The 27,357-nt window shown below is 42.6% G+C and overlaps 1 protein-coding gene across 1 annotated transcript in view; it reads right to left on the reverse strand.

The window, feature by feature from the left end:
- Positions 1–27,357, reverse strand: part of myo5b (myosin VB) — a 276,339-nt gene that overhangs the window by 38,501 nt on the left and 210,481 nt on the right. Inside the window, exons 20-27 of the mRNA XM_080207332.1 lie at positions 27,002–27,158; positions 20,239–20,478; positions 17,613–17,849; positions 11,342–11,435; positions 9,126–9,274; positions 5,395–5,514; positions 2,656–2,790; positions 658–723 (exon numbers count right to left, since the gene is read on the reverse strand). Of these exons, the coding sequence (XP_080063458.1) occupies positions 658–723; positions 2,656–2,790; positions 5,395–5,514; positions 9,126–9,274; positions 11,342–11,435; positions 17,613–17,849; positions 20,239–20,478; positions 27,002–27,158 (1,198 nt within the window). The remainder of the gene's footprint in view (positions 1–657; positions 724–2,655; positions 2,791–5,394; positions 5,515–9,125; positions 9,275–11,341; positions 11,436–17,612; positions 17,850–20,238; positions 20,479–27,001; positions 27,159–27,357) is intronic.

Below are 27,357 nucleotides of genomic sequence, written 5' to 3' on the forward strand. Positions count from 1 at the left end.
GGATTATCAGAAACTGAAGTAACTAGCCATATAAACACTATCAGGTCAGAGGCCAGCAATCCTGCATTGAGTAACTGACCTCCTAACACCTCAAAGCTCGTTCAACATCTACAAGTTTCAAGTCAGGAGTGTGACTGAATACTCTCCACTTGTCTGGATGAGTACAGCTCTAATGACATTGACACCACCGCGGACAAAGCTTGTCAATTAATTAGCAGCCCAACCACAATCACCACTTTCACCTCTGATGAACAGTAGCAGCAGTCTGTACCATTTAAACTCGCCAAGGCTCCTTTAACAGCACCTTTCAAACCCAAAACCACTACCATCTAAAAGGTCAAGAGGAACAAGAACATGGAAACACCACCACCTGGAAGTTCCTCTCCAAGTCACTCACCATCAACCATTGTTGCTGGGATAAAATCTTAGAATTCTCTAACAGCACTGGGGTTGACCCACAACAATGGATTGCAGCAGTTCAGGAAGCCTGCTGGCCAAGTCTGTGACACCCACATTCCATGAACAAATGAATTTTTAAAAAATTGCATAGGGTCATCACAGAGAAAGGGGCCCAGGACCTCCTGGGATCTGATTCCTGCCCTTGGCCAGAAACATGCGTTCAATCACCTTACTTATCCCATTTGGCTCATTTCATACCTTTAAACTGTCATAAGCCAAGTCAGCTGCTTGCTCCTTATCCGAGATGCTGTTGTAATCATTGACCTGCACAGAAGGAAGACAATGTTATTTTTACATACCAATGGATGGAAAAGTAACTTGGAGAAGAAAAAATACTCACCATTTTCCTTTCTTTTTCTTGAAAATAATTGACTTTGTTTTAGGATATAAATACAGAAATGGGACAGTCTTTCTGTACATTACCCCATTCGAGTGGAAATGCTTTATATGTGGCCCTAGTCAGAGTGTTGACAAGTATTTGATGACAAAGGATGAACACAGCTAACACTTTGTTTGTCCACCCACATTAGTGGGTATTGATCGACACTGAGTGACTCCCATAGCCCAAGAATGTCAAAGTTAATTGCAGTCTCACATCTGCTGTTCAACTGATTAAAGGGGCACAATATAGACTAGGGATTAAATCTAGGATTCTCTATTGTGCACAGTTCCACAATGACAGTGCAGTTAGCTGGACTGCCAAATAAATCACTAGTGATAAGCTTCTCAGTGGGGTAAAAAGTAAATTTTCAATCATTTCTTTCTAAACACCAGTTTCAGTCTAATGGGTTTAGATTTCCACATTCCTTATTGGGAGCAAAAATACTCTTATCCATAGATTGTGCACCAATGTTGCATTGAACAGTAGGGGGGCACTTCACCTTTATGATACAACTCTTGTAATTTTTAGTAGATAAAGTGATCTTTGGCACACATTTGGGGAATTAAGGCCATTACATGAGACAGAATACCATTTCAGAGAAAATAAAATTCAGGTTTTTTTGGAAGTATGTTAGGGTCTTGGTGAGAAAGCAGGGAAGGTTTACTGGAACACCAAGGGCGAGGGAAAAACAAAATACCACAGATGTGGGGAATTTGAAATGTGAACAAAAAATGTCAGAAATACTCAGAAATGTCAGGCAACATCTGTGAAGAGGAACAGAGTTAACGTTTCAAGTTGAGGTTCTGATGAAAAGCTATCTTAACCCATCGGCAAGATTCTCATTTTCTGACTCTCAATATTGTGGACTGTCGCCATTTGCACTCATGGTGAACACGGGCACAAAATTGTGGCCAATGTTTCTAACAGCATTTTTTGCTGACTTTTCAAGGGCAGTGTCTCCTTCAGCAGCATGTTGCTTTTATAAAATTATCTCAAAGCATGGGACAAATTTCTTTCTGCTGTGCATTTGTTTGGAGATTGTTTTTCTTATTCTCTACCCATCTCTCACAAATGAAGGGTGCTGCGACTCCATAAATACTGCTCAAGCTCTGGTGATGATGGACAGTGAACGATCTCAACCATTTAACATTATCTGGGCATCAACCAAAATCCAGAGAGATGAAAGGTAACCTGCGGCAACTGTTTTCTTCACTGGTCAGTAAGTGATGTGACCAATTAAAGTACGCACTGTGGCTGCTGCAGCTAAAATCAGAGCAGGAATTGAATCTTAAGACTTCGAGATTTGTATGGCATGGTGGCACAGTGGGTAGTTGTGCTGCCGCATATTGCCAGGCACCTGGGTTCAACTCTAGCCTCGAGTGACTGTCTGTATGGAGTTTGCATATTCGCCCATGTCCGCAGGGGTTTCCTCTAGGTGCTCCAGTTTCCTCCCACAATCCAAAGATATAAGGATTAGGTTGATTGGTCAAGCTAAATTGCCCTCAGCAGCAGGGGATTAGCTGGGTAAATAAGAAGGATTATAGGGATAGGGCCGAGGTCCTACTGTTGATGCAGATTTGATGGGCCAAATGGCCTCCATCTGCAATGTAGGGATTCTATAATACATAAGATAGTACATTTTATTCATGAGCTACTGAGGAGGGATTGTTACAAGAAAATCTCCATTATTGCTTAATAACAAAATGATTGCCTGTGATATTGCAAGTTCAGTTGGCATTGAGGCATGAGACTTGGTGAATTTTGTATTTTAAAGAGGTCATGTACAACAGTTTTTGAGTTAATTACTCTATCACCTTCTTTGTTTCTGCAGCTTCTTTTCGTTCAATCTCAGCACGCAGTGACTTCCTTTCTTGTTCCAGTTCCCGCACTCGTTTCTGCAGCTTCAGGAATATAGTCATATCCATGGCAGCATTCTCCAAGCCTGCTTCCTGTGAAGAAAAAAAGATCTGAAATACACCAAACCAGGCAACTTTCCACCAAAGACCACTTCCTGGATCAGCTGACGAGGACATGTCATTAAACGTATTGACAAAAGGTGCTATGCATTACACCAAGGTGACTGCACAACATACAGACATTTCTGCCCATGGGTCACTGAGCTCATATGAGGCTGTTCATCATTATCAGGTGTGGGGAGCAAGATCTGGTGCTTGTTCGTTCATTTCCCTTTCTTTAATTAAACATTTTGAGTATAGGAATAAGGATGGCTTGCTGCAGTTCCACAGGACTTTGGTGAGGCCACACCTTGAATATTGTGTGCCGTTTTGGTCTCCTAGTCTGAGGAAAGACATTCTTGCTAATGTGGGAGGCTAGCAAAACTTCACAGACTGATTCCCTGAATGGCAGGGCTGACATATGAAGAGAGACTGGATCAACTGGGCTTGTACTTATAATTCTCTGCCCGTTGAAGTGGTGGAGGCTGCCTCGCTAAATATTTTTAAGACGCGGGTTGATGGGTTTTTGATAGGAGAGGGGATTAAGGGTTATGGGGAGAGGGCGGGAAAGTGGAACTGAGCAGCAACAGATCAGCCATGATCTTATTGAATGGCGGGGCAGGCTCGAAGGGCTGGATGGCCTACTCCTGCTCCTATTTCTTATGTTCTTATGTACTCATTTAGATGAGTGAGAGGGGATCTCATAGAAACATATAAAATCCTGACGGAACTAGATAGGCTAGATGCAGGAAGAATGTTCCCAATGTTGGGGAAGTGCAGAACTAGGGGTCACAGTCTAAGGATAAGGAGTAAGTCATTCAGGACTGAGATGGGGAAGAACTTCTTCACTCAGAGGGCCTATTTTATAATTCTGATTCCAAGTGCTGGGTGGACTTGAAACTGGGAGTGTTTCGGACTTTTAGACCCATTCTCAGGTGCCTCCATATGCACTATGCCTGAAAAAATATCAGCAATTCGGAATTGTGCTACACAGGCCTGTGGGCGGGGCTTAACACGCCCGAAATCCTGCAGCTCCAATTGACAACTTCATGCGCATGTGCAGAAAAAAAATACAGTGCGGCTCCCCTGCCATATCGCTCACGGGCCGGATAATGCCTCCATCTGGCCCCCACTGACACTGCCTCACCCCCACAACATTATCGACCACCTTATACCCTTCCCCCCACCTATCTCAGGCAGAGTGGCAGTGGATCCCTCCTTTCCAACCTCACTGCCGCCCCCATCACCGATCTCATGCAGACAGCCAACTGACCCAACTTCACCTTCCCCACCACCGATCTCAAGCGAGCTGACGGAGGATGCTCGCCTTACTAACTGAAGCACCTGAATCTACATTTTGCAAATTAATTTAAATGGCCGTAGCGCCTGTTTTGGGTGAGGTCCCGATCGTGACCATTTTCGGGCTTTGGTAAAGGGGAAACCAGCATGGAGGTGGGTGTGCATTGCGCTACTCGCCTCACGCCCAACTTTACTAAGTTTTCACGCTCAAAAACGGGCGCAACTTGATGGTAAAGTCGAGCGCAGAGAGTTGTGCACCTGTGGAATTGTCTACCACAGAAAGTTGTTGGGGCCAGTTTGTTAGATATGTTCAAGAGGAAGCTGGATATGGCCCTTGTGGCTAAAAGGATCAAGGGAAATGGAGAGAAAGTGGGAGTGGGATATTGAAAATGCATGATCAATCATGATCATATTGAATGGGCCTGTACTGCACTGTAATGGTCTATGTTTTATGAATGGTGGTGCAGGCTCAAAGGGCAAAATGGCCTACTCCTGCACCTGTATTCTGTGTTTGTAAAACCTTTGAAAAAAAAAGGATATACTGTTTCCAAGAAAGTTATGACAGCTGCTGTAACCATGCAAAGATGAAGCCAAGGAAGATTTGATGTAGGGCCTAGAGTTCAGAGTTATTATAGGTTTTGCTTTTTCTGCTATGGGAATGAGGGGGCTGGGCAAGCAGGGAAACACATCTGCAAAGGACTCCTTTAGAAAATCAATTGGGGTGGGAAGAGATTGAAAATGGAGTGGACGGTACTCAGCCTGTGGACAGATGACAAGGTGATCTTGCTTCCAAAATGTTAAATCAAGTGACATGAAAGAGAATAAATTCCCACAATTATAGTTCACAAAGGATTCGTTGGTGAGTCAGATCAAACTATCCAATGGACACTCTGCTAACTTTGAAAAGAATGGAAGATGGAGCCAGTTAGTCACTCAAAGCTCCACTGTTATTTCATCATGCTTAGCATAACCTCAGCAGTGTTATGATTTGGAATGCACTGTCTGAAAGGATGGTGGAAATGGAATAACTTTAAAAAAGGAGTTTACTACCTATTTGAAAAAGCAAAGATTTGCAGGGTTATTGGAAAATAATATGGAAGTGGCTTTTTCTAGAGGTGTCATTCTAGAGCTGATGGGTAAATTGCCTCCTTCTGCACTACAGGAATCTATGATGAGAAAAATGCTGCATGTCCAATTCATTTTTAGATGCACTGTTAGTGCTTTTGTCATTGTTTATTGCGGAATTGTAAATATTTGTGCCGTGAAATTACAGAATTCAAAACCTGTCATATGTCTTACCTCCACCAACTGTACCACATCCTCTGTATCTCCAACCTCAGACGTAGAGATGGAAGGGTAGTTAGAATCCGATCCGAGACTGCTTTGATTTGAGGGATTTCTCCGGTGGCCTGGGGTGTGCTGTAATAATTTTATAAATAAATGGGGAATTAGCAGAATGAAAGAAAGGAATTATTGACAGAAGTAATTTTAGAACCTTTGAACTTCACAACATTAGAGCGCCACTATGTCATGCCATATTGATATCCTTATCTGAACTGAACATGTCTTAGGGAAGTGTTTTATATAAGAGCTCTCCAAATTATATAAATAAAGTATTTCCCGAAGTGAAACTGAGTCACACAAACCACAGAATCCCATATTAAATCCCTCTTCTGGATATTTAGTTAATTTCATGATGTGGAGATGCCAGCGTTGGTTTGGGATGGACACAGTGAGAAGTCTCATACAGCAGGGTAAAGTCCAATAGGTTTATTTGGAATCACTAGCTTTCACAGCGCTGCTCCTTGCTGAGTGACTCACCTGATGAAGGAGCAGTGCTCCAAAAGCTTGTGATTCCAAAGAAACCTGTTGGCCTTAACCTGGTGCTGTGAGACTTCCTAGTGTAGTTAATTTCAGATAGAGCTATAGAGTCACCAGTACAACTAATCTATGTCTCTGCTTGATAGAGGAGGATATTGATTTTAGTTTATTCCTCCCAGTCCTGACTGAGGGTGTATGAATATAGAATGAGGCCAAAAATAAACTTGGCTGTGATTCTTTCCAAGGATAATCTCCCTAAGTCCAGAACCAGGGGTTACAGTCTTAAGGATAGGGGGTAAACCATTTAGGACTGAGATGAGGAGAAATTTCTTCACCTAGAGAGTGGTGAACCTGTGGAATTCTCTACCACAGAAAGTAATTGAGGCCAAAACATTGTATGTTTTCAAGAAGATCAATATAGTTCTTTGGGCTCAAGGGATCAAAGGATTTGGGTGGAAAGCAAGAATAGATTAATGAGTTGAATGATGAGCCTTGATTATAATGAATGGCGGAGCAGGCACGAAGGGACTCACGGCCTATTCCAGCTTCTACTTGCGATGTAAATCATGTATTACGTAAGAAGAATGGGACTGCTGATGCCAAACACTCAGTTTGTTAGCAAGTCAGGGGGGGAAAATGAGCTGAGGGGGTAATCATATTTATCTTCCACACTCTTTTTCTATTATTATAGACTTAAGTCATATTTTACCAGCAACCTGGAAGATATGACTGACTTAGTCACTGAATTATACAGCGCAGAAGAGGCCCTTCAGCCCATCGAGTCTGCACTGATTCAGAAACTCCCACCTAATCCCATCTGCCAGCACTTGGCCCATAGCAACCTGCCACCACCACCCTTCCAGGCAGTGCATTCCAGTCTGTCACATCCCCCTAAACCTCCTGCCCTTCACCTTGCGTCTATGTCCCCTCATGACAGATCCTTCAGCTAAGGGGAAACAGCTGCTCCTTATCCACCCTGCCCACATCTCTCAATCTTGTATATCTTGATCACGTTCCCCCCTCAGTCTTCTCTGCTCCAACGAAAACAACCCAAGCCTATTCAATCTCTCTTCATAACATAAATGTTCCATTCCAGGCAGCATCCTTGTGAATCCCCTCTGCACCCCCTCCAGTGCAATCACATCCTTCATATAATGTTGTGACCAGAACTGCACAAAGTACTCCAGCTGTGGCTTCACCAAAGTTTGATATAACCTCAACATGACTTCCCTGCTTTTGTAATATATTCCTTGATTGAAAAAAGGCAAGTGTCCCATATGCCTTTTTCACCACCCTATCATGCCCTTCCATCGGAAATCTGTGGACAAACACGCCAAGGTCCCTTTGTTCCACAGAACTTCCTAGTGTCCTACTATTCATTGAATACTTTCTTGTCAAATTACTCCTTCCAAAGCGTTATCACCTTACATTTTTCTGGTTACATTCCATCTGCCATTTATCAAATGCCCATTTGACCATTCTGTCCCTATCTTCTTGCAGCCCAAGATTCTCCGCCTCACTGTTAACCACCTGGCCAAATTTTGTGTCATCTGTAAACTTACTAATCCTATCCCTAACATAGCCATCAATGTCATTTATACAAATGACAAATAATAGGTGACCCAGTACAGATCTGGCTGACAGTGGAGCATCTGGAAGAAACCCACTCACATGGGGAGAATGTGAAAACTCCACACAGACAGTTGGGAATCGGACCTGGGTCTCTGGCGCTGTGAGGCAACAGTGCTAATCCCTGTGCCAGCGTGTCTTATTTTACTAAAATCTGTTCTCCCCCAATCCAAAGATTTTCTTTGCCACTTATTTCCTTGTCCATAACAAGCTTAAGTTGTACTGTGTTGTGATCGTAATCACTAAAGTGCTCCCCCACCACCACCTTAATTATCTGTCCAGTTTCGTTCCCCGGAATTGGGTCCAGCGCAGCTCCCTCCATTGTTGGACCCTCCACATATTGATTTAAGATGTTCTCCTGCACACATTTCAAGAAATTTACTTCATCTAAGTACTCATCACTCTATATCCAGGTTAAAGTTGGGAAAGTTGGAATAACCTAATATAATGACCCTATTATTATTTTTACACACCTCCACAAACTGAACACATATTTGCTTCTCAATATCCCTCTATCTGACAATCTATAATAAACACCAACAACGTGGCTCCCCTTTTTTCATTCCTAAGTCCTATCCACAAAGCTTCATTTGATGTCCCCTCCAGTACATCATCCCTCTTAAGTTGTGGGCCATCAACAGTCCTCTTTGACTGGCTCTTGAAACATAATTCAAATAGTGATGAAAAGTATAAGTGGTGTTTTAGAAACACAAAACATAGGGATTTGCACTGGGCATCCAAAACTCATTGTGTTCGAGTGTGGCCCTGTACCTTGGATCCACTCCGGATGTAAAATTACTCTACCATATCGATGAGTGCCAACAGAACAAAATACTCTTGCAAGACTGTGATTTGCTCCTGCAATGTCTCCATTCGGGGAACGAGGCAATTCTAAGGTGATGCATTTCCAGGATAAGGCCTGACCCACACAGAGCTTGACTTTCTGACCAACATTGTTGGAGTCCTATCTCTGACTCATATGCCATGTGAGCATGGCATTCCACTGGGAATGGAGAACCTCCTCCCATTCTTCCTCAGACATGATGTGGGCAATCTTAATCCTGCTGGATTGACAGCTAAAATGACCAATTACTTATCTGCTGTTTGATTGCCAGAAGCTGCCATGTCCCATTTTCACCTGCTCTTCCAATGAGCGAGGGCATCTGCTTGAAGTTGGCAGGTCCTTTTTAATCTCATGAATATTGGGTCCTGATGACATCATTGGGACCTAAATGCAATTTTACTAGCTGTTCGTAACAGTTTTCTTTGTCAGCTGAACATAGTTTCCTTGTTAATTGGGAAATGATACAAATGATTTCCGTGTCCTCTTTTCATCTACTTTGTCTATGACTTTTCTAACATCTACCAAAGACACTATGTGCACCTTATCCATGACCACATTGTAAGATGCAACAGAGATGGAAATTGGCCCTAATTTTGGCCATTTCCTGATACAAATTGCACCAGAGTTCAGGAACATACACAAGTGCTGAACAGTCTCAAGTATAGTGCGTTTTCACTATATACATTTTTGTTTTAAAAATGAAACCTAATTAGAACGTTTAGCTTTAGAAAATCACCTTGATGAGGGTCACTTCCTCACGCAGATTGTCATAGCGCTGCTCCAGACGGGAATACTCTTTCAGGAGGTTTTGATAACGAGAGCGTTCTTCATCCAGCTCCTTCCTTGCCAGCTCATTTTCCTTCGCTGACTTGTGTGTGAGTTTCTCTGTAGAGACAGTGCAATCTTATTATAGGCAATGGTTCAAGGCAGAAAATAAATGTTGCTATTCAGATTCATGTGTTCCCTGCACACTTGGTTTGCAGTGTTTATTCTCACTTAAAAGGGAAATGCCAATGGCATTATTTAAGAACATAAAAACAAGAGTGGGCCAGGTAGCCCTTCAAGTCTGTTGTACCATTCAGTAGAAGTTTCAGCATGTTATATACAAACAAGGCACAGTGGAGGAAAATCTACAATTGAACAAAATAGGGAGTTGGACATTGTTTATAGCACTCAGAAAGGATTACTTAATGCACATTGTAATGAGAATACAAGTATTAAGGAATGGAAAGGTAAGGGGCCTGCTGCATTACTCAGCATTGGGGAGGTGGTGGGGGTTGGGCGGGGGGGGGGGGGGGCAGAGAGTGGTGGTTGTGCCTGGAAAAGAAATCAGAAGGCTGGTGATGGGGGGGGCTATTGCGCATGCACCTATCGCCCCACCAACAGATCAGCACATGCACAGTGGCCACTCAGTGCGCTGATTCTGGTCTCTCTAGCGGGATGAGGACCCACCCACCACATATCAGCACTCTGTGGAGCACAGAATGCCGGAGATTCGTGAAATTAAGTTCACCCACAAAACGGGAGATTTTCCCACCCATTGGGCACTTGGTTTTAACATAGAACACTAGAGCACAAACAGGCCCTTCGGCCCAAAAGTTGCACCGATCACATCTATACCTACCAAGCCATAGAACTATCTGTAACTTCCAATGCCATTAGATCCCATATACTCATCCAGAAGTCTTTTAAAAGACCCCAGCGAGATTGCCTCTACCACCACCGACAGCAGCCGATTCCACTCACTCACGACCTTCTGAGTGAAAAACTTACCCCTGACATCTCCTCTGTCCTTGCTTCCCAGTACCTTAAACCTGTGTCTTCTCGTAGCGACCATTTCAACCCTGGGAAATAGCCTGAGAATCCACCCTATCTATTCCTCTCAACATTTAATAAACCTCTATCAGGTCGCCTCTCAACCTTCGTCTCTCCAGGGAGAAGAGACCTAGCTCCCTCAACCTATCTTCATAAGGTATGCCTCCCAATCCAGGCAACATCCTTGTAAATCTCCTCTGCACCCTCTCAATAGCTTCCACATCCTTCCCGTAGTGAGGCAACCAGAACTGCGCACAGTACTCCAAGTGGGGTCTGACAAAGGTCCTATAAAGTTGCAGCATTACCTCCCGACTCCTAAACTCAATCCCTCGATTAATGAAGGCCAGTACACCATATGCCTTCTTGACTACATCCTCCACCTGTGAGGCCAATTTAAGAGTCCCAGGGACCTGGACCCCAAGATCCCTCTGCTCTTCAACCCAGCTAAGACTCTTACCCTTGATATTGTACTCCTGCATCCCGTTGGTCCTGCCAAAGTGGACCATTACACATTTATCCGCGTTGAAGTCCATCTGCCACTTCTCCGCCCAGTCTTGCATCCTATCTATGTCATGCTGCAACTTCTGACATCCCTCCAGACTATCCACAACATCACCGACCTTCGTATCGTCGGCAAACTTACTAACCCATCCCTTCACTTCCTCATCTAGGTCATTTCTGAAAATGACAAACAGCAAGGGTCCTAGAACAGATCCCTGGGGCACTCCACTGGTGACTGACCTCCATGCAGAAAAAGACCCATCCACAACCACTCTCTGCCTTCTGCAGGCAAGCCAGTTCTGGATCCACAAGGCCAAAGCCCCTTGGATCCCATGCCCTCTCACCTTCTCAAGAAGTCTTGCATGGGGGACCTTATCAAATGCCTTGCTGAAGTCCATGTAAACCATGGGAGAACTGCCCCCATTGCAATTAAGAACACGTTAAACACCCATCTTGTAAGGCACAGCTTTCCTTAACATGTCTGAATAGATAGCTCACACAAGTACTGGTGCAACTAGACTGCTTCCTCCTTTAAGCACAGTCGGATCTCATCCTTATGCCTCTAAATCATAGGGGTTTAAAAGGGTCACAGCCAAAACAAGAGGAACTCGATACCATGAAAATAATTCATCAGACCTGTGAGATCTTTGGATTCATTCTTGATGCTCTGGTTCAGCTCATCTTTCTCATTTTTCAGAAGAGTATTCTCCTTCTCCAGATCCAACACACGCTAAGAAGGGAAAATCAAAAGCAACCACTTTAAAATATAGTTACTGATTTAAATACCACTTGCTTCAGCTAAAAGAACATAAAATAGTAAACCTTCCAAAGTGAACCAAGGGCTTTTCTGTCCACCTGCAATTATCTATCATTGCCCAAGAACATTGTCTTGTGTTGTGACATTTTTCTACAGCTGTCTGCCAAATACCTATGATCCATGTGTTGCCCTTGGCAATCAGTATCAATAAATTAGCAAACTATGAATGGCACTGCAATAAGACATGTACTTTTCAGCAGTGATCAGGATGTCAAGATTTGCTTGCATGGAACTGCAGCACAGAAACAGATCATTTGGCCCAAGCAGTCTATGCTCAGTGTGCTTCTTCCTACTCCACTATATCCTTCTCTTTCCTTCTTCCTCAGTATTTAGCTAGCTTCCTGTTAAGTACATCAATGTTATTTGCCTCAACTACTTCATGTGGCAGCAAGTTCCACGTTCTCAACACGCTCAGTAAAGAATTTTCTCCCAAATTCATTACTGGATTTATTAGCAACTATTTATGGCCTTTAGTTTTGGACTTTCCTGCAAATAGAAATTCTGGAACAGGTCATAACATTTGGGAGAAAAGTAAAATTAAAATGAGAGAGTACATTGATTAAGTTATCCCTGAAGGCCATTGGAACAAACACGAAATAAGCTCACACATTAGAGATGATTCTGGAATAGATAAGGGATTGGGCCAAGGCAGTGGTTAGATGAAGTTAGAATCATTGAAAACAGATGGTACAAATAGCATTTCCTGTTCTTAAAAAAAGTTATTTCTTTTGTGAGGAAAGGGTTAAATCAGATCTTTCCTGCCACAATTTAGAAGAAATTGTGCTGATTTATTCAGTGTAATTCCATTAGAAGGGATTCAGAGCTTCAATTTCTAAACATACTTTTATTGCAAAGATTTTTCACTCTGACATTAATTTGGAGAAACAGAAAGCTCCAAAAACTTGAGAAATTGGTCTCCCTTTACTTTATTAAAGAAGTATTCAGCAATAAAATGTTGCAATATTCCCTGAAGTAATCCTAGTAATTGCCTTTGGCTTAATAATGACCGTTAGTGTGAGACCCTTCAACAAAATATTGTCAGGCTGACATCAACATGATTGCCTGCAACCTGACTGAGAAGTCAGGTAGTTCATTTTTCACGGTCTGCAAAATTAATAGGTGTAGTTTCAAAAACAATAAATGCTGGAAAATCTCAGCAGGTCCGATAGTATCTACAGAGAGAGAACAGGGCTAACGTTTCATGTCTGAATGAAGCTCTGAAGAGTCATCCAGACTTGAAACATTGGCTCTGTCCTCTCTCCACCACTACTGTCAGTCCTGCTGAGATTTTCCAGCATTTTCTGGTTTTGTTTCAGATTCCAGCATTTGCAGTGATTTGCTTTTGTCTTGATGGGTGAAGTTTTTGCTTTACATGAAACTGACTAAATGGCATTAACAAAGCTTGGCCTCAGTTGAGTCAGTTCATCATGAAGGCGGCTGCAAGATAAAGGAAAGTTGACATTTTGGGCTTCTCAGTTCTAGTCAGTAACTTGGCGTCTCAAACATCTTGGGACAAGTTTCATTTATATTTGTCAACCTGTTTAGTTTAACTCCATTAATGCTTTTTTATCGAGGCACTGCTGCATGATATGGAGTCAAACAAATGTGAAAGGTCCTAATTAAAGTCTATGGTATTGTAATGGTTATTGTACTGGGCTAAAGTTTATAAAATTACACTCCATGGCAAGCTGTAAAACTGAATTCAATAAACTCCACAGGAAAAATGTGAACATGAAAGCAGAATGGTTGCTGTAAAGACTCAACTGGCTAACCAAGTACATCTGCTAAAGGACTCTGCCAGTCCCACCCATTTCATCTTAGCTACTTGTCTGTGTAGCTCCAAACTGCTCTATGTAATTGATTCTTTATACCTATTTGATTGGTCTACCTACAAAGCCATTCAGTTGTGCAAATAATTGCTGCTCAGCAGAAAGGTTCATTACTGCTTTCCAAGAGGAACAAGGAAATCCCTTGTTGGCTAATAAACCCTGGGAAAAGAAAATCTCAAACTCTGATGAATTGGCCACCTTCAGCTAAAGAAACGGTGAAGGAACTACATCCCCCTTAGGTTAAGCAAAAGAGAAACCATGTCAGAGAGGCTTAATAGGAAGATGCTACAAAGGAGAGATGGACCTGAATAAAGTATTTTTATAATGAATATTTGATAAAGTAGATTTAGGGATGGTGTTTCCACTCGAGTAGAACCAGGAGAAATAAATGTTATGCAATTTCCATTTTTGTACTTAGTTGCTGTAATTTACAGATTTAATTATGCTAAGTGAACAGAGATTAACTGAATTTCTTAGAGTTTATCAGTAGTTCACAGAAAGATCAGACTTTGCACATGGGTTTGATGCTATGATTGATTTCTCTCCCTCAGATAATATGTATGCAGAGAAAAGGTGTGCCCTTTGGACCTGTTTACACAGACAACATTAATGGAGATGATTTGAAACAACTGATGAGGCAAACAGCACCATGGTGTGTAAATTATGCTGCGAAATATCAGCATATTGTAGCAAAATGTTCTGCCTTAGAGGCACCTCTCCTCAGACACTGTTTTTCTTCACTCACATTCACAAGTGCTGGAGAATAGAACATTTTCCCACTTTTTTCACTGTCAGTATCAACCACTTTCAGCTCAAGAATAGTGCCAATTAGATATAGCTTTGTTTCCCATCTACACTGCCCTAATAATAGAAACATAAAAAATAGGAGCAGGAGGACGCCATTCAGCTCTTCAAGCCTGCTCCGCCATTCATTATGATCATGGCTGATCATCTAACTCAATAGCCTGATCCCACCTTCCCTCCATATCTTTTGATCCCTCTTGCCTCAAGTGCTATATCTAACTGCTTCTTAGAAACATTCAATGTTTTGGCCTCAATCTTAACTACTTTCTGTGGTAGCAAATTCCACAGGCTGACGTCTTTAGGTGAAGAAATTTCTAATCTTTAACCTAAATGGTCTACCCTGTATCCTCAGATTGTGACACCTGGTCCCCCGCCATGGTGAACATCCTTCTTGCATCTACGCTGTCTATTCCTGTTAGAATTTTATAGGTTTCTGTGAGATTCCCCCTCACTCTTCTAAACTCCAGAGAATACGATCCTAATCAACTCAATTTCTCCTTGTATATCAGTCCAGTAAACCTTCTCAGCACTCCCTCTAGGGCAGGAGCATACCTCCTCAGATAAGGAGACCAAAACTGCACACAATATTCCAGGTTTGGCCTCCCAAAGCCCTGTATAATTGCATCAAGATATCCCTGTTCCTATACTCAAATTCTCTTGCTTTAAAGGCCAACATACCATTTACCTTTTTTACTGCTTGCTGCATGCTTATCTTCAGTGAATGGTGTACAAAGATACTCAGGTCTCATTGCACATTCCCCTCTCCTAATTTATGGCCAGATAGTAATCTGCCTTCCTATTTTTGCTACTAAAGTGGATAACCACACATTTATCCAAATTATACTACATCTGCCAATCATTTTCCAAATCACACTGACAGACCTCTGCAACCTCCTCACAGCTCATCCTCCCACCCAGCTTTGTGTCATCAGCAAATTTGAAGATATTACATTGAGTTCATTTGTCTAAATCATTAATATATATATAGTGAATAGCTGGGGCCCGAGGTCTGATCCCTGTGGTACCTCACGAGTCACTGCCTGTCATTTGAAAAAGACCTAGCTATTCCTATTCTTTGTTTCCTGTTTGTCAACTAGTTTTCTATCCATCTCAATATACTACCCCCAATCCCACGTACTTTAATTTTGCACGGTAATCTCTTTCAAGGAATTTTGTCAAAAGCCTTCTGAAAGTCCTTGGGAGGCCAAACCTGGAATATTGTGTGCAGTTTTGGTCTCCTTACCTGAGGAGGTATGGTCTTGCCCTAGAGAGAATGCCAAGAAGGTTTACCAGACTGACATATGAGGAGAAATTGAGTTGGTTAGGATTGTATTTGATTTGAAAAAACATCCTTACACAAGCTAACGTAGAAAAGTAGCAAAAAACTGACCAACAACTTCATAAATGCTGACACTGCTCTTTAGTCAACTCTTTTATTGCAGATTAAAAAACTGAAGTACACAGAAGTGCCCTTTGTAGTAATGGTAGATTTAGAAATTACTCAAGTGGAATTAAATGCTGAAGGCATGAGATTTATATTCCAGCGGGGAAAAGTGATTTCATACTTTATTTGGCACATTTTACAGCCTGGAATAATTTTGCCTTCCAAGCCAAAAATGATTTCTCTAGTAGATCAACAAATATTTTAAATATGAACAGAGAAATATTTACAGAATTTCAATACAACTTTATGAAGGGTCGTGTCCTTTAATTAAGGATTTCACCCCAGATGACCCTGCAGAATGGAAAGGCAATAAAATGGCAATCGGGGCTGTTGGTTTCATTTAGTGTGCATTGAATATAAAGAAAAGAAATAGGTCAGTATTTTGTGTAGTGCTCAGCATCCCTTTGTTGGAAAGTTATTACAGCCATCCAGTGAAGATTCACAAGAATGAAAGATTATAGTTGTGAAGAAACACTTGGGGCGCGATCTTACTGGCTCACTGTGCCCATCAACTGGCACAGTGAGCCAGTAAGATTGCATGTGGAGTGAAAAATTGGAATTGCACCCATTTTCGTGCCACACGCAGTTATCGGCACTGTTCTGCTGGCAGGTTGGGCTTCATGCCCAAAATGGTATGCTTAGCATGTCACGAATGTGCCACACACAGCATCTTCTAGCCTCACAAACACTTGCCTTGTCACCGGTCAGACATCCGCATCAGTGCAGATCAGACATGGTGGCCTCGCCAAGGGGATCAGAGGCCATTGATGTTTCCGGTGGTCAGGGGCATGGCCAGGCAGTGCCCACCTGCACCCTGGCACTGCCCACCAGGCACCAGGAAGTGCCAGGGCAGTGTCAACAGGATGGGGGCTTGAGTGAGGATGGAATCAAAGTTGGGGAAGGAAGGGGACAAGGAAGCTCTTGGTGGGTGCAGGGATAGCTTTGCAGATGAGGGTGATCGGCAGGGAGTGGCATGAAGGGTGGGCCATGGAGGGGATCATGATGCCGGCAACCTGTGTTTCCAAGGGGGAGTGGAGTGGGGGGGGGGGGGAATGGTGTGTGGCGGAGAGGTGGCAGGAGGTCTCCCAATACACTTGGAGATTGGGGCACCTCCACAATGGCACCCCAAACCATCTGCAGACAGCTTCACCAGCGAATTAGGCTCTGTGCCTCACCCCCACCCCAACCCAAACTGGTGAGAATCACACTTCTGTCCAAAGAGTGACATAATGTACAATAAAGGGTTTAGAGAAAGTAAAATCAGGAAGGATTGATTCCAGCAGTTGGTCAATAGAAAGTTCACAGATAACACTCTTGAGGAATAGAGAGGGAGGTTGGTAGAGTTCCAATAAGTTCCACGGAGGTTACTGGAACATGGAATGTTCTACTCCAAGTAGCTACTGAGGCAGAGGCGAGAAAAGTACTTGAAAATAAATATTTACTGAATTCCTAAGTAAGGATTGTGAACACGAATGCAGAAAGGAAGAGTGAATGTAGATAATTCTGGTTGATGAACAAGCACCAGTAGAGATGTGGCAGGCTGCTCTGTTGTTATTTAGATTTTTCTTTTGGATAGTTGATGCACATGAATTCAGAAACCCCAAGCAAAAAGAACACCTGAATACACACAGCATCTAGGAAACAATGAATCACAATTCAAGATCTTAGGGGCTTCAAGGAGATCTCCAAGGAAAGCTGACAGTAATCACTTTACACAGGGCAGAGGTGCACAGCCTTCTCTACCTACATGTTGAAAAAATAAAATTATGGGTTTCCATCAATGTTTGAGAGCTGAAGCCAGTGGGAACCAGTTCATACTCAATGTGAGCACTGAGTAAGTATAAAAGTCACAATCATTCTCTAACATTGGTTAAATAAACAATCAATTTTAATTTATTGTCCAAAAAAGAAGATATCGAGGGCAAGCTTTAGCAACATTTTGAAAGGAATGACCTGGAATTGGTCAATAAAGTGGTTATTAGTTATTAACTGGTTTATTCAGCTTTCAGTTACCTGCTGAAGTTCAGCCTTCTCTTTGGTGTGGGTGTCCACCAGGACTTTGCGTTCTGTCTGGGATTTCTCAAGTTCTTTGCGGAGTTTCTCAATCTCCTCCTGTAAGCTCGTTACTTGGTTCTCATCTCCCTGGAGTTCACGGCATCGGTCCAACTCCTTGGTAAGTTTACTGATTTCAGTAGCTTGTGCCGTGGTCACTGCCAACAGTTGCTCGGTCAACACCTTGTGCTCCTTGTTCTAAGGAAAGGATTATGAGTATGGACAACCGTATAGATAAAAATCACACGCACTGCTCTGGATTTTGCATAAACATATACCATCCTGGTAAGTTCTCTCATACGAAGACGAACCCAAATGTGTGATTCCCAATCGAGAACATTTCAAACTAATACTGAAAACTTGGGAAGTTTCTATCCATTACGCAATTTAGAGCATGGCTTTCATGAACTTTATATTGAAGGCTACTATCCTAAACAAAGGAATGCTTCTATATAGTGCTCTGTGGAATGTCAGGCTGTCTCTATAACAGTTCAAGAACGCTCACCATCTCCACTTTATCATGGGGCATTAACAACAGATATCAGATTTGGCAACAAGGTTCACACCCAGAGAATTTAAAAAACAAAAGCCTCACAGGGAGAACTTAAAGTGGATAACAAATGGAAGCCAAGGGCTTCCCTACAAAATGCGGAAGAGAGAGTAACAAATATTCCATTATAAAGCCTTTCATTTGGGTGGGGCACAGGGAAGTGGAGATAATGCCTTCATCTCCTAACATAGGAAGAGGAAATACTGAATCCTGGCTCTGCTAACATCCTAATGATGAATTTGAATGGAGATTGTGAATTGGAGACTAGACAAAAATGCTTTGTTGATTTTTTTTTAATTCGCTTGTTGCCAATGGGCATCACTGGCTGGCCAGCATTTATTGTCCATCCCCAGTTGCCCTTGGAGGGCAGTTGAGAGTCAACCACATTGCTGTGGCTCTGGAGTCACATGTCAGCCAGACTAGGTAAGGATGGCAGATTTCCTTCCCCAAAATTCATTAGTGAACCAGATGAGTTTTTCCAACAATTGCCGTGCTGGGATTCAAACCTAGGTCCCCAGAACATTAACTAAGTTTCTGGAATAATAGTCTAGTGATAATACCACTAGGCCATCACTGTCTCACAAATGAAGGGAAAAGCTCACTCCCAGGCTATCTTCTATATATTGATGGAACGGCAAAATTTTAGAAAATACATTTTCCAAAATGTATTAGTGTTTAGACGAAATCTGGAATCATCGCATAAACTCAACTCCTTCACTACAATGGTCAATGGGTCAAGGTATAGGGAGATCACTGGGTTCAATAAAGCTGCAAGATGACTTGTCAATTTTTAAACTCAATACCCTGGCCTTATGCCTTTTTGACTACTTTCTCCACTGCATTGCTACTTTCAGTGACCTGTATACCTGTGCACCCAGATCCCTCTGCCTATCAATACTCTTAAGGGGGCTTCCATTTACTGTATATTTCCCATCTGTATTAGACCTTCCAAAATGCATTACCTCACATTTGTCTGGATTAAACTCTAACTGTCATCTCTCCGCCCAAGTCTCTAACCGTCTATATCCTGCTGTATCCTCCGACGGTCCTCATTGCTATCTGCAATTCCACCAACCTTTGTGTCATCCGCAAACTTACTAATCAAACCTGTTACGTTTCCTCCAAATCATTTATATATATTAAAAACAGCAGAGGTCCCAGAACTGATCCCCGTGGAACACCTCTAGACACAGCCCTCCATTCAGAAATGCATCCTTCCACTGCTACCCTCTATCTTCTATGACTGACCCAGTTATGAATCCTTCTTGCCAGCTCATCTCTGATCCTGTGCAACTTCACTTTCTGTACCAGTCTGCCATATTGGATCTTGTGAGGCCTTACTGAAGTCCATGCAGACAACATCCACTCATTAATCATCTTCGTCACTTCCTCGAAAAACTTAATCAATTTAGTGAGACACAATCTCCCCTTCACAAAACCATAACCTATCCGTCATAAAATCAGTTTGAACAACAGCACTCTACAACCGTCCTCTGTCATCAAGCCAATTTTGCATCCAGTTTGCTACCTCACCCTGATCCCGTGAGATTTAACCTTATTCAATAACCTACCATGAGGTACCTTGTTAAAAGCCTTGCTGAAGTCCATGTACTGCCCTCATCTACCTTCTTGGTTGTCCCTTCAAAAACTCAATCAAATTCATGTGAATGGAAAATCGCGTCTCAAAGCCATGCTGACTTGCCCAAATCAGTCCTTGTCTCTCTCAATGCCTGTAGATCCCGTCTCTCAGAATACCTTCTAACAAGTTACCCACTACAATTGTTAGGCTCGCTGGCCTGTAGTTTCCAGGCTTTTCCCTGCAGCCCTTCTTAAACAAAGGAACAACATTTTCAAATGAATTTGAGTTGCCATTGAAAAGTAGGCATGATTGGAGAAATTTCCATTTGACTTACTTAGACACTGTATGGCAGTGATATTTATACATATGAGAACATTATTCATCTGTTCCTACTTTTATGCAATAGCCCAATTTTAAATTTACATTGAACTTGGAAATTAGACAGAGATCATTCTTACCTGATCATCTACCTTTCTCTGAAGCTGAACCACTTTGTTTTCCATTCCACTAGTGAGTTTTTTGTAGTGTTCTACTGACTTTGCTTCAATCTTCAGTGCCTTTAACTCACGGCGTGCCTTCATGCGCCGATAGCAGCACTGGAGATAGATGACCGCATTGCGTATCTGGCAGAACCTCTTCCGAGCCATCCAGCCCCTTACATACTTCTGAATAATACTGGCTTTATGCTGCCGTAGCAACTGTGGGAATTAGAAGATGGTATTAAGAAATCAGGAAAAACGTGGAACAACCCAATTGCCTACTCAAAAGTAGATAGCAAGATGCAACTCCAAGACCACAACGTGACAGGTTTCCTACAACTCCCAAAACAGCAAGTTTCCCATTAAAGGAAGCTGCAATGGATGCCAATATTTGTTTAGGTCTTGAACAAGGTTTAAATCCTGCCTAGATTGATTAGACGTTAGTCTTTTCCTTTTGGTTGTAGGTATTGGCTGAATTCTCTGATCTCGCCAGCGGTTGGGATTCTCCGGTCCTGCTGCAGTGAATGGAGTTTTGGCTGAATGCCAAGTTCTCTATTCTGCTGGCAGTTGTGGTGAGGATTGTGACATTGGAGAATTCTGGCCATTTTCTAAAGTCAGATTTACATTTGTAAGCGACTCTCAAGATCCCAGGATGTCCCATGGCACTTCACCTGTGCTTTAGAAATGTTGTAGGAAAAACAGCAATAAATTTGTGCATCGTGAAGCAAGTTGGACAGTCCCCTCACAATTCTTAATGAGCATGCACATTTTATTGATTGCTGACATCTCAAAATTAGAGGCTTTGCTGGAACAAAAGAAGGTTTCCTTATTGTGGACAATTCTAAAGAAAACATGCAAAAATGAATTTGGCAGGAACAAAATGTCATCACACCATACCCCCCCAGAAAAGATAGCATTGCAGTAGAAATGACAAATTTAGCTTCACTGATCAATAAATGGGTCAGAACAATAGTTTGAGTGATAAGTAGACCCAAGTTCTGATTCCTGGTTTCTGCTGACTTGGGCTGCAGCAGGCAGAAAACTTAAGTTTCCTTTGACCAGAGGCACACAATCCACTAAACTGATTTCAGTGACTCTGGCAAACGATGAGTATTGGATTGGACCCGTTTGGATTCTGTCAGGCAATTACTGCCTGGGATCAACACTTTGGCTGATGGGCAAACTCTTCAGGAAACTGCACCCCAGCAATTCTCACTGCCTTCAGCACAGGAGTGGGAAGGAATTTGAGGCAATAAAAAAGGAGATGAGCAATGGGGAAATAAAAATAAAAATGGAAGCTTCGATCAGATGACTAACCTTATTCAGCAATTATTGTAAATATGTGAAATACAAAGCAAACCTCTTCGATATAGAATTGCACAGATTAACACTCCAGCATTCATTCATAGTAAAAGGAAGGGGTGCTATCAAAAATAAAGCCATTACACAGAATTGAATGAGTTTCAATACCCTTCTCAAGGTTTAGAGCATCCAGATGACAGTACTCACAGCCCCACTGATTCTCCTCACCATTCCACTGTCATGAGATCACTTATGTAATGAGTTTGCTGTAGTACAGATCACATTTATTGCTATGACTTTTATTTTCAATTAAAATTTAACCACCCCACTAACTGTAATAAGATGCATCTTTTTGGTGTACTCATTTACGAATGTGAACGAATCCCTTCCTCCTGAACTCCACTGTGTGCCACAAAAAATATTACTGAAAAGATGGTGCCCAGCACTCAACTAACATGAACACGAGTCTCCTGAATCAGCTTAACGAAAGCATTTTAATCAGAAATAGAATTTTAATGAGGTAGGCCCTGAGGCACTAAAAGCTGATTGGGCTGTCAATAAAAATAGATGGAAAAGTTAAATATAAAAGTTACATGATTAACAAGAGAAAGTGTTGGAAAATGTAGAGAATATAAAAGCTAGATGGCAGAGCGTCAAAGTTCTTGACTTTGTTGACCACTTATGAATGCATCTAGAAGCCTCAGCAAAAGTACTGAAGGAAGGTGGCGGATTTTCAAGGAATGTTTGACTGGAGCTACGCACGACAACGTTCCGATGAGACAAGGAGGTTTTGGTAGGTCACGGGAGCCGTGGTGCACGAAGGTTGTGGTGAACCTGGTCAGGAAAAGAAAGGTGTATAAAAGGTTCGGAGAGCTAAGAGATGTTAAGGATCTAGAGGAGTATAAGGCTTGTAGAAGGGAGCTTAAAAAGGAAATTATGAGAGCCAGAAGGGGACATGAGAAGGCCTTGGTGGGTAAAATTAAGGAGAATCCCAAGGCATTCTACAAATATGTGAAGAGTAAAAGGATGAGAAAAGAAGGGATAGGGCCTATAAAAGGTGAAGGGGGAAGAGACTGTGTGGAACTGGAAGACATGGCAGAGGTGCTTAATGAGTACTTTGCCTCGGTATTCACGGTGGAAAGGGATCTGAGAGGTTGTACTACAGTTTGCGGCAGTCTGAAAAGATTGAGTATGTGGATGTTAAGGAAGAGGATGTGTTGGAACTTTTAAATTCTGTCAAGATAGATAAGTTGCCGGGACCGGATGGGATGTACCCCAGGTTATTGTGGGAGGTGAGGGAAGTGATTGCAGAGCCCCTGGCGATGATCTTTGCATCGTCAATGGAGACGGGAGAGGTTCCCGAGGATTGCGGATGCGGTTCCTATTTTCAAGAAAGGGAACAGGGATAGCCCGGGAAATTACTGACCGGTGAGTCTGACCTCAGTGGTTGGTAAGTTGATGGAGAGGATTCTGAGGGACAAGATTTATGGGCATTTAGAGAAGTTTAGAATGATCAGGAATAGTCAGCATGGCTTTGTCAAGGGCAGGTCGTGCCTTACGAGCCTAGTTGAGTTCTTTGAAAATGTGACTGAACACATTGACGAAAGAAGAGCGGTGGACGTGGTTTACATGGACTTCAGCAAGGCGTTTGATAAGGTCCCCCATGCAAGACTTCTCGAGAAGGTGAGAGGGCATGGGATCCAAGGGGCTTTGGCCTTGTGGATCCAGAACTGGCTTGCCTGCAGAGGCAGAGAGTGGTTGTGGATGGGTCTTTTTCTGCATGGAGGTCGGTCACCAGTGGAGTGCCCCAGGGATCTGTTCTAGGACCCTTACTATTTGTCATTTTCATAAATGACCTAGATGAGCAAGTGGAGGGATGGGTTAGTAAGTTTGCCAACAATACGACGGTTGGTGGTGTTGTGGATGGTCTGGGGGGATGTCAGAAGTTGCAGCATGACATAGATAGGATACAAGACTGGGCGGTGAAGTGGCAGATGGACTTCAATGCAGATAAATGTGTAGTGGTCCATTTTGGCAGGACCAACGGGATGCAGGAGTACAATATCAAGGGTAGGAGTCTTAGCTGGGTTGAAGAGCAGAAGGATCTTGGGGTCCGGGTCCACAGGACTCTTAAATCGGCCTCGCAGGTGGAGGATGTAGTCAAGAAGGCATATGGTGTACTGGCCTTCATTAATCGAGGGATTGAGTTTAGGAGTCGGGAGGTAATGCTGCAGCTTTATAGGACCCTTGTCAGACCCCACTTGGAGTACTGTGTGCAGTTCTGGTCGCCTCACTATAGGAAGGATGTGGAAGCTATTGAGAGGATGCAGAGGAGATTTACAAGGATGTTGCCTGGATTGGGAGGCATGCCTTATGAAGATAGGTTGAGGGAGCTAGGTCTCTTCTCCCTGGAGAGATGAACGTTGAGAGGCGACCTGATAGAGGTTTATTAAATGTTGAGAGGAATAGATAGGGTGGATTCTCGGAGGCTATTTCCCAGGGCTGAAATGGTCGCTACGAGAGGACACAGGTTTAAGGTGCTGGGAAGCAAGTACAGAGGAGATGTTGGGGGTAAGTTTTTCACTCAGAGGGTGGTGAGTGAGTGGAATCGGCTGCCGTCGGTGGTGGTAGAGGCAAACTCACTGGGGTCTTTTAAAAGACTTCTGGATGAGTATATGGGAGCTAATGGCATTGGAAGTTACAGATAGTTCTATGGCTTGGTAGGTATAGATGTGATCGGTACAACTTTTGGGCCGAAGGGCCTGTTTGTGCTCCAGTGTTCTATGTTCTATGATCACATACAAATCCACAATACCTGTGATTTGTAAATATCTAACTCTGCCAATACAACCAACCCTGAAGTCCTATTTTGGATTTGTCCACCAAGTGGGTAACAGACCTAAAAGCAGACCTTTCTAATGGCTAGGCCTGCAAAAACCCTATCAACGCAAAGCTACAAAGAGGAAATCAATCACAAACAGAGTAATTGATTCACTTAATGTCCTTGTTGAGTGCTTGAAAAATGAAACTTTAAGCAAAACATCATTAAGCAAATTAGATCTTTCCATTAGAATTAATGCATAAACTGGAATTAGATACATGAGGGAGTCAGAGATCAAATTATTGCAATGGTAGTTGACCTGTTTCTGATTTTTTCATTTGTGTTTTCAGTTCTTGCTCATGACTAATAAAATTGTTTGGTTTTTTTTCCTCTCTGGAGATCCGGATGCAGAGTAAGCTTGGGAAGGAAAAGGGGATCCTGGGACTGATCTATTTATTCTGCAGTGTTCCAGACAAGTTCAGCTAGGGTTGTGTACACACAGGGCCTCAAGTCAACTGCGGCAGTTTCAGATCTACTTCTCCCTTCCTCAGCCCTCCTTATTCTCCAGACACAAAGCTGCTTGGTACACCGGCAGGTCTGGAGTCAGCGATTCACACCGTAAAGGTCTGCAGCCCCGGAAAATTCCACAGTGCTATGCTCTAAGGACACTGGAAAACATCCAAAATCACATTTAAATTTGATTGAATCTTTTTGAGGGAGTAACCAGGCATGTAGACGAGGGTAGTGCAATCGATGTAGTTTATATGCAAAGCCTTTGATAAGGTCTCATATGGGAGACTTGTAAAGATAAATGCATATGGGATACAGGATAATTAGATAATGTGGATTCAAAATTGGCTCAGTTGTAGGAAATAGAGGGTGACAGAAGGAAGGCTGCTTCAGTGACAGGAAGCCATTGTCTACTGGTGTACCACAGGGATCTGTATTAGGCCCCCTATTAACTGCAATTATGTAAATGACATTGATGACTATGTAGGGAGTAGGATTAGTAAATTTGCAGATGGCACAAAGTTGGCCAAGTGATTAATAATGAGGCAGAGTGTCTAAGACCATAAGAAGATATAGATGGAATGGACAAATGGGCAAATAAGTGGCAGATGGAATTTAACTCTGAAAAGTGTGTGGCAATATGCTTTCGAAAGAGTAATTTGACTCGGGAAGGCAATGGCCTTGTGGTATTATTGCTCGACGATTACGCCAGAAACTCAGCTAATGTTCTGGGGATCTGGGTTTGAATCCTGCCACGGCAGGTGATGGATTTTAATTCAATAAAAAACGTCTGGAACTAAGAATCTACTGATGTCTACGAAACCATTGTCGATTGTCAGAAAATGCCTTCTGGTTCATTAATGTCCTTTAGGGAAGGAAATCTGGTCTTGCCTACATGCGACTCCAAAGCCACAGCAATGTGGTTGACTCCTAACTGCCCTCTATAACTACGGATGGACAATAAATGCTGGCCAGCCAGTGAAATCCATGTCTCATGAATGAACAAAAACAGAAATACTTAATGAATGGTAGGACACTAGGAAGCTTGGCATGTTAGTAGGATGGTGAAAAAGGCATATGGAACAGTTGCCTTTATCAATCAAGGCATAAATTACAAAAAGCAGGGAAGTTATGGTGGAGTTCTACAGAACTTTGGTGAGGCCACAGCTGGAGTAGTGTGTGCAGTTCTGATTGCCACATTATAGGAAGTGTGTGATTGCATTGGAGGGAGTGCAGAGGAGATTCACCAGGATGTTGCCTGGGATGGAACAGTTAAGTTATGAAGAGACACAGGCTTTGTTTTGTTTGTTTTCATTAGAGGAAAGAAGACTGAGGGGTGACCTGATCGAGGTGTACAGGATTATGAGAGATAGGGACAGAGTGGATAAGGAACAGTTGTTCCCCTTAGTTGAAGGGTTGGTCAGGGGGCATAGGATAAAGGTGAGGGCAGGAGGTTTAGGAGAGATGCGAGGAAAAACGTTTTTACCCAGAGGGTGATGACGGTCTGGGAGAGTGGGGAAGCTAGTTGCCTCACATCTTTTAAAAAAAATCTGGATGGGCACTTGGCACATCATAACATTCAGGGCTATGGGCCAAGTGCTGGCAGATGAGATACTTCTAATGTGTTGATGCAGAGTAGATGGGCCAAAGGACCTCCTTTACGCTGTGTGATTCTATGATTCTACATTGTTTGGGGATGAATTTCAGTGTCTAGGTAGGCATTAAAACCAGCATTGGGGGTTGTGTTTATGCTGATGTAAGGATCCATCATCTAAATTAGGTCCCCTCCGAGAACCTGGGCCTGATAATACCCCCAGCCAAACTTCTGCTCCATCATATATCATACGAAAAGCTTAAAGAAATTTGCCAACTCAGGTACAGACATAGACAATTCCCCAGATTAGACTGGTGCTCTAATAACGTTGAAAAAATATTTCCACTATTGAAGGTAGAGATAAGTCATTATCTTCAGAGCAAGGCGAGGTGCATTGGCCTGAAAACACATGCTTCTGTGGAAAGCATCTTCTCCCTTCCTCTTCTTCTTAAAAGGTTGTCAATTAGGACCTAATTTTACATGAAATTCTAGGCCCAAGAGTGCAAAGAACTTACCTCATGGTACACTTGCCTGACAAACCTTCCACGAGTATAAGCCTGGATTGTGATGGCCGCATTGCGAATCTGCAGGTATTCACGCCGCACAACAAGCATCCTATACTGCTTCTGGAAAATTTTCACAGCTCTCGTTTTCCGTAGGTAATCCACCAGCCTTGGAATGAGAAAACAATGAACAAAGGTGAACAGAGAGTGAAACCGATGGAACACAAAGACAAGCTTGCGGGTAAAAGTGGATGGAAGTGATCCAATATATCCAAAAATAAGTCTTCTAAAGAAAAATCATCTCAAAATCTGAATTCAAGATGACCCTGAAATCAAGTTAGGCTCAAATGTTTGAAAGAGAACGGGAC

The sequence above is a fragment of the Carcharhinus amblyrhynchos genome, chromosome 1 (assembly GCF_965287045.1).
Source record: "Carcharhinus amblyrhynchos chromosome 1, sCarAmb.v2.hapA, whole genome shotgun sequence".
NCBI classification, from domain to species: Eukaryota; Metazoa; Chordata; class Chondrichthyes; order Carcharhiniformes; family Carcharhinidae; genus Carcharhinus; species Carcharhinus amblyrhynchos.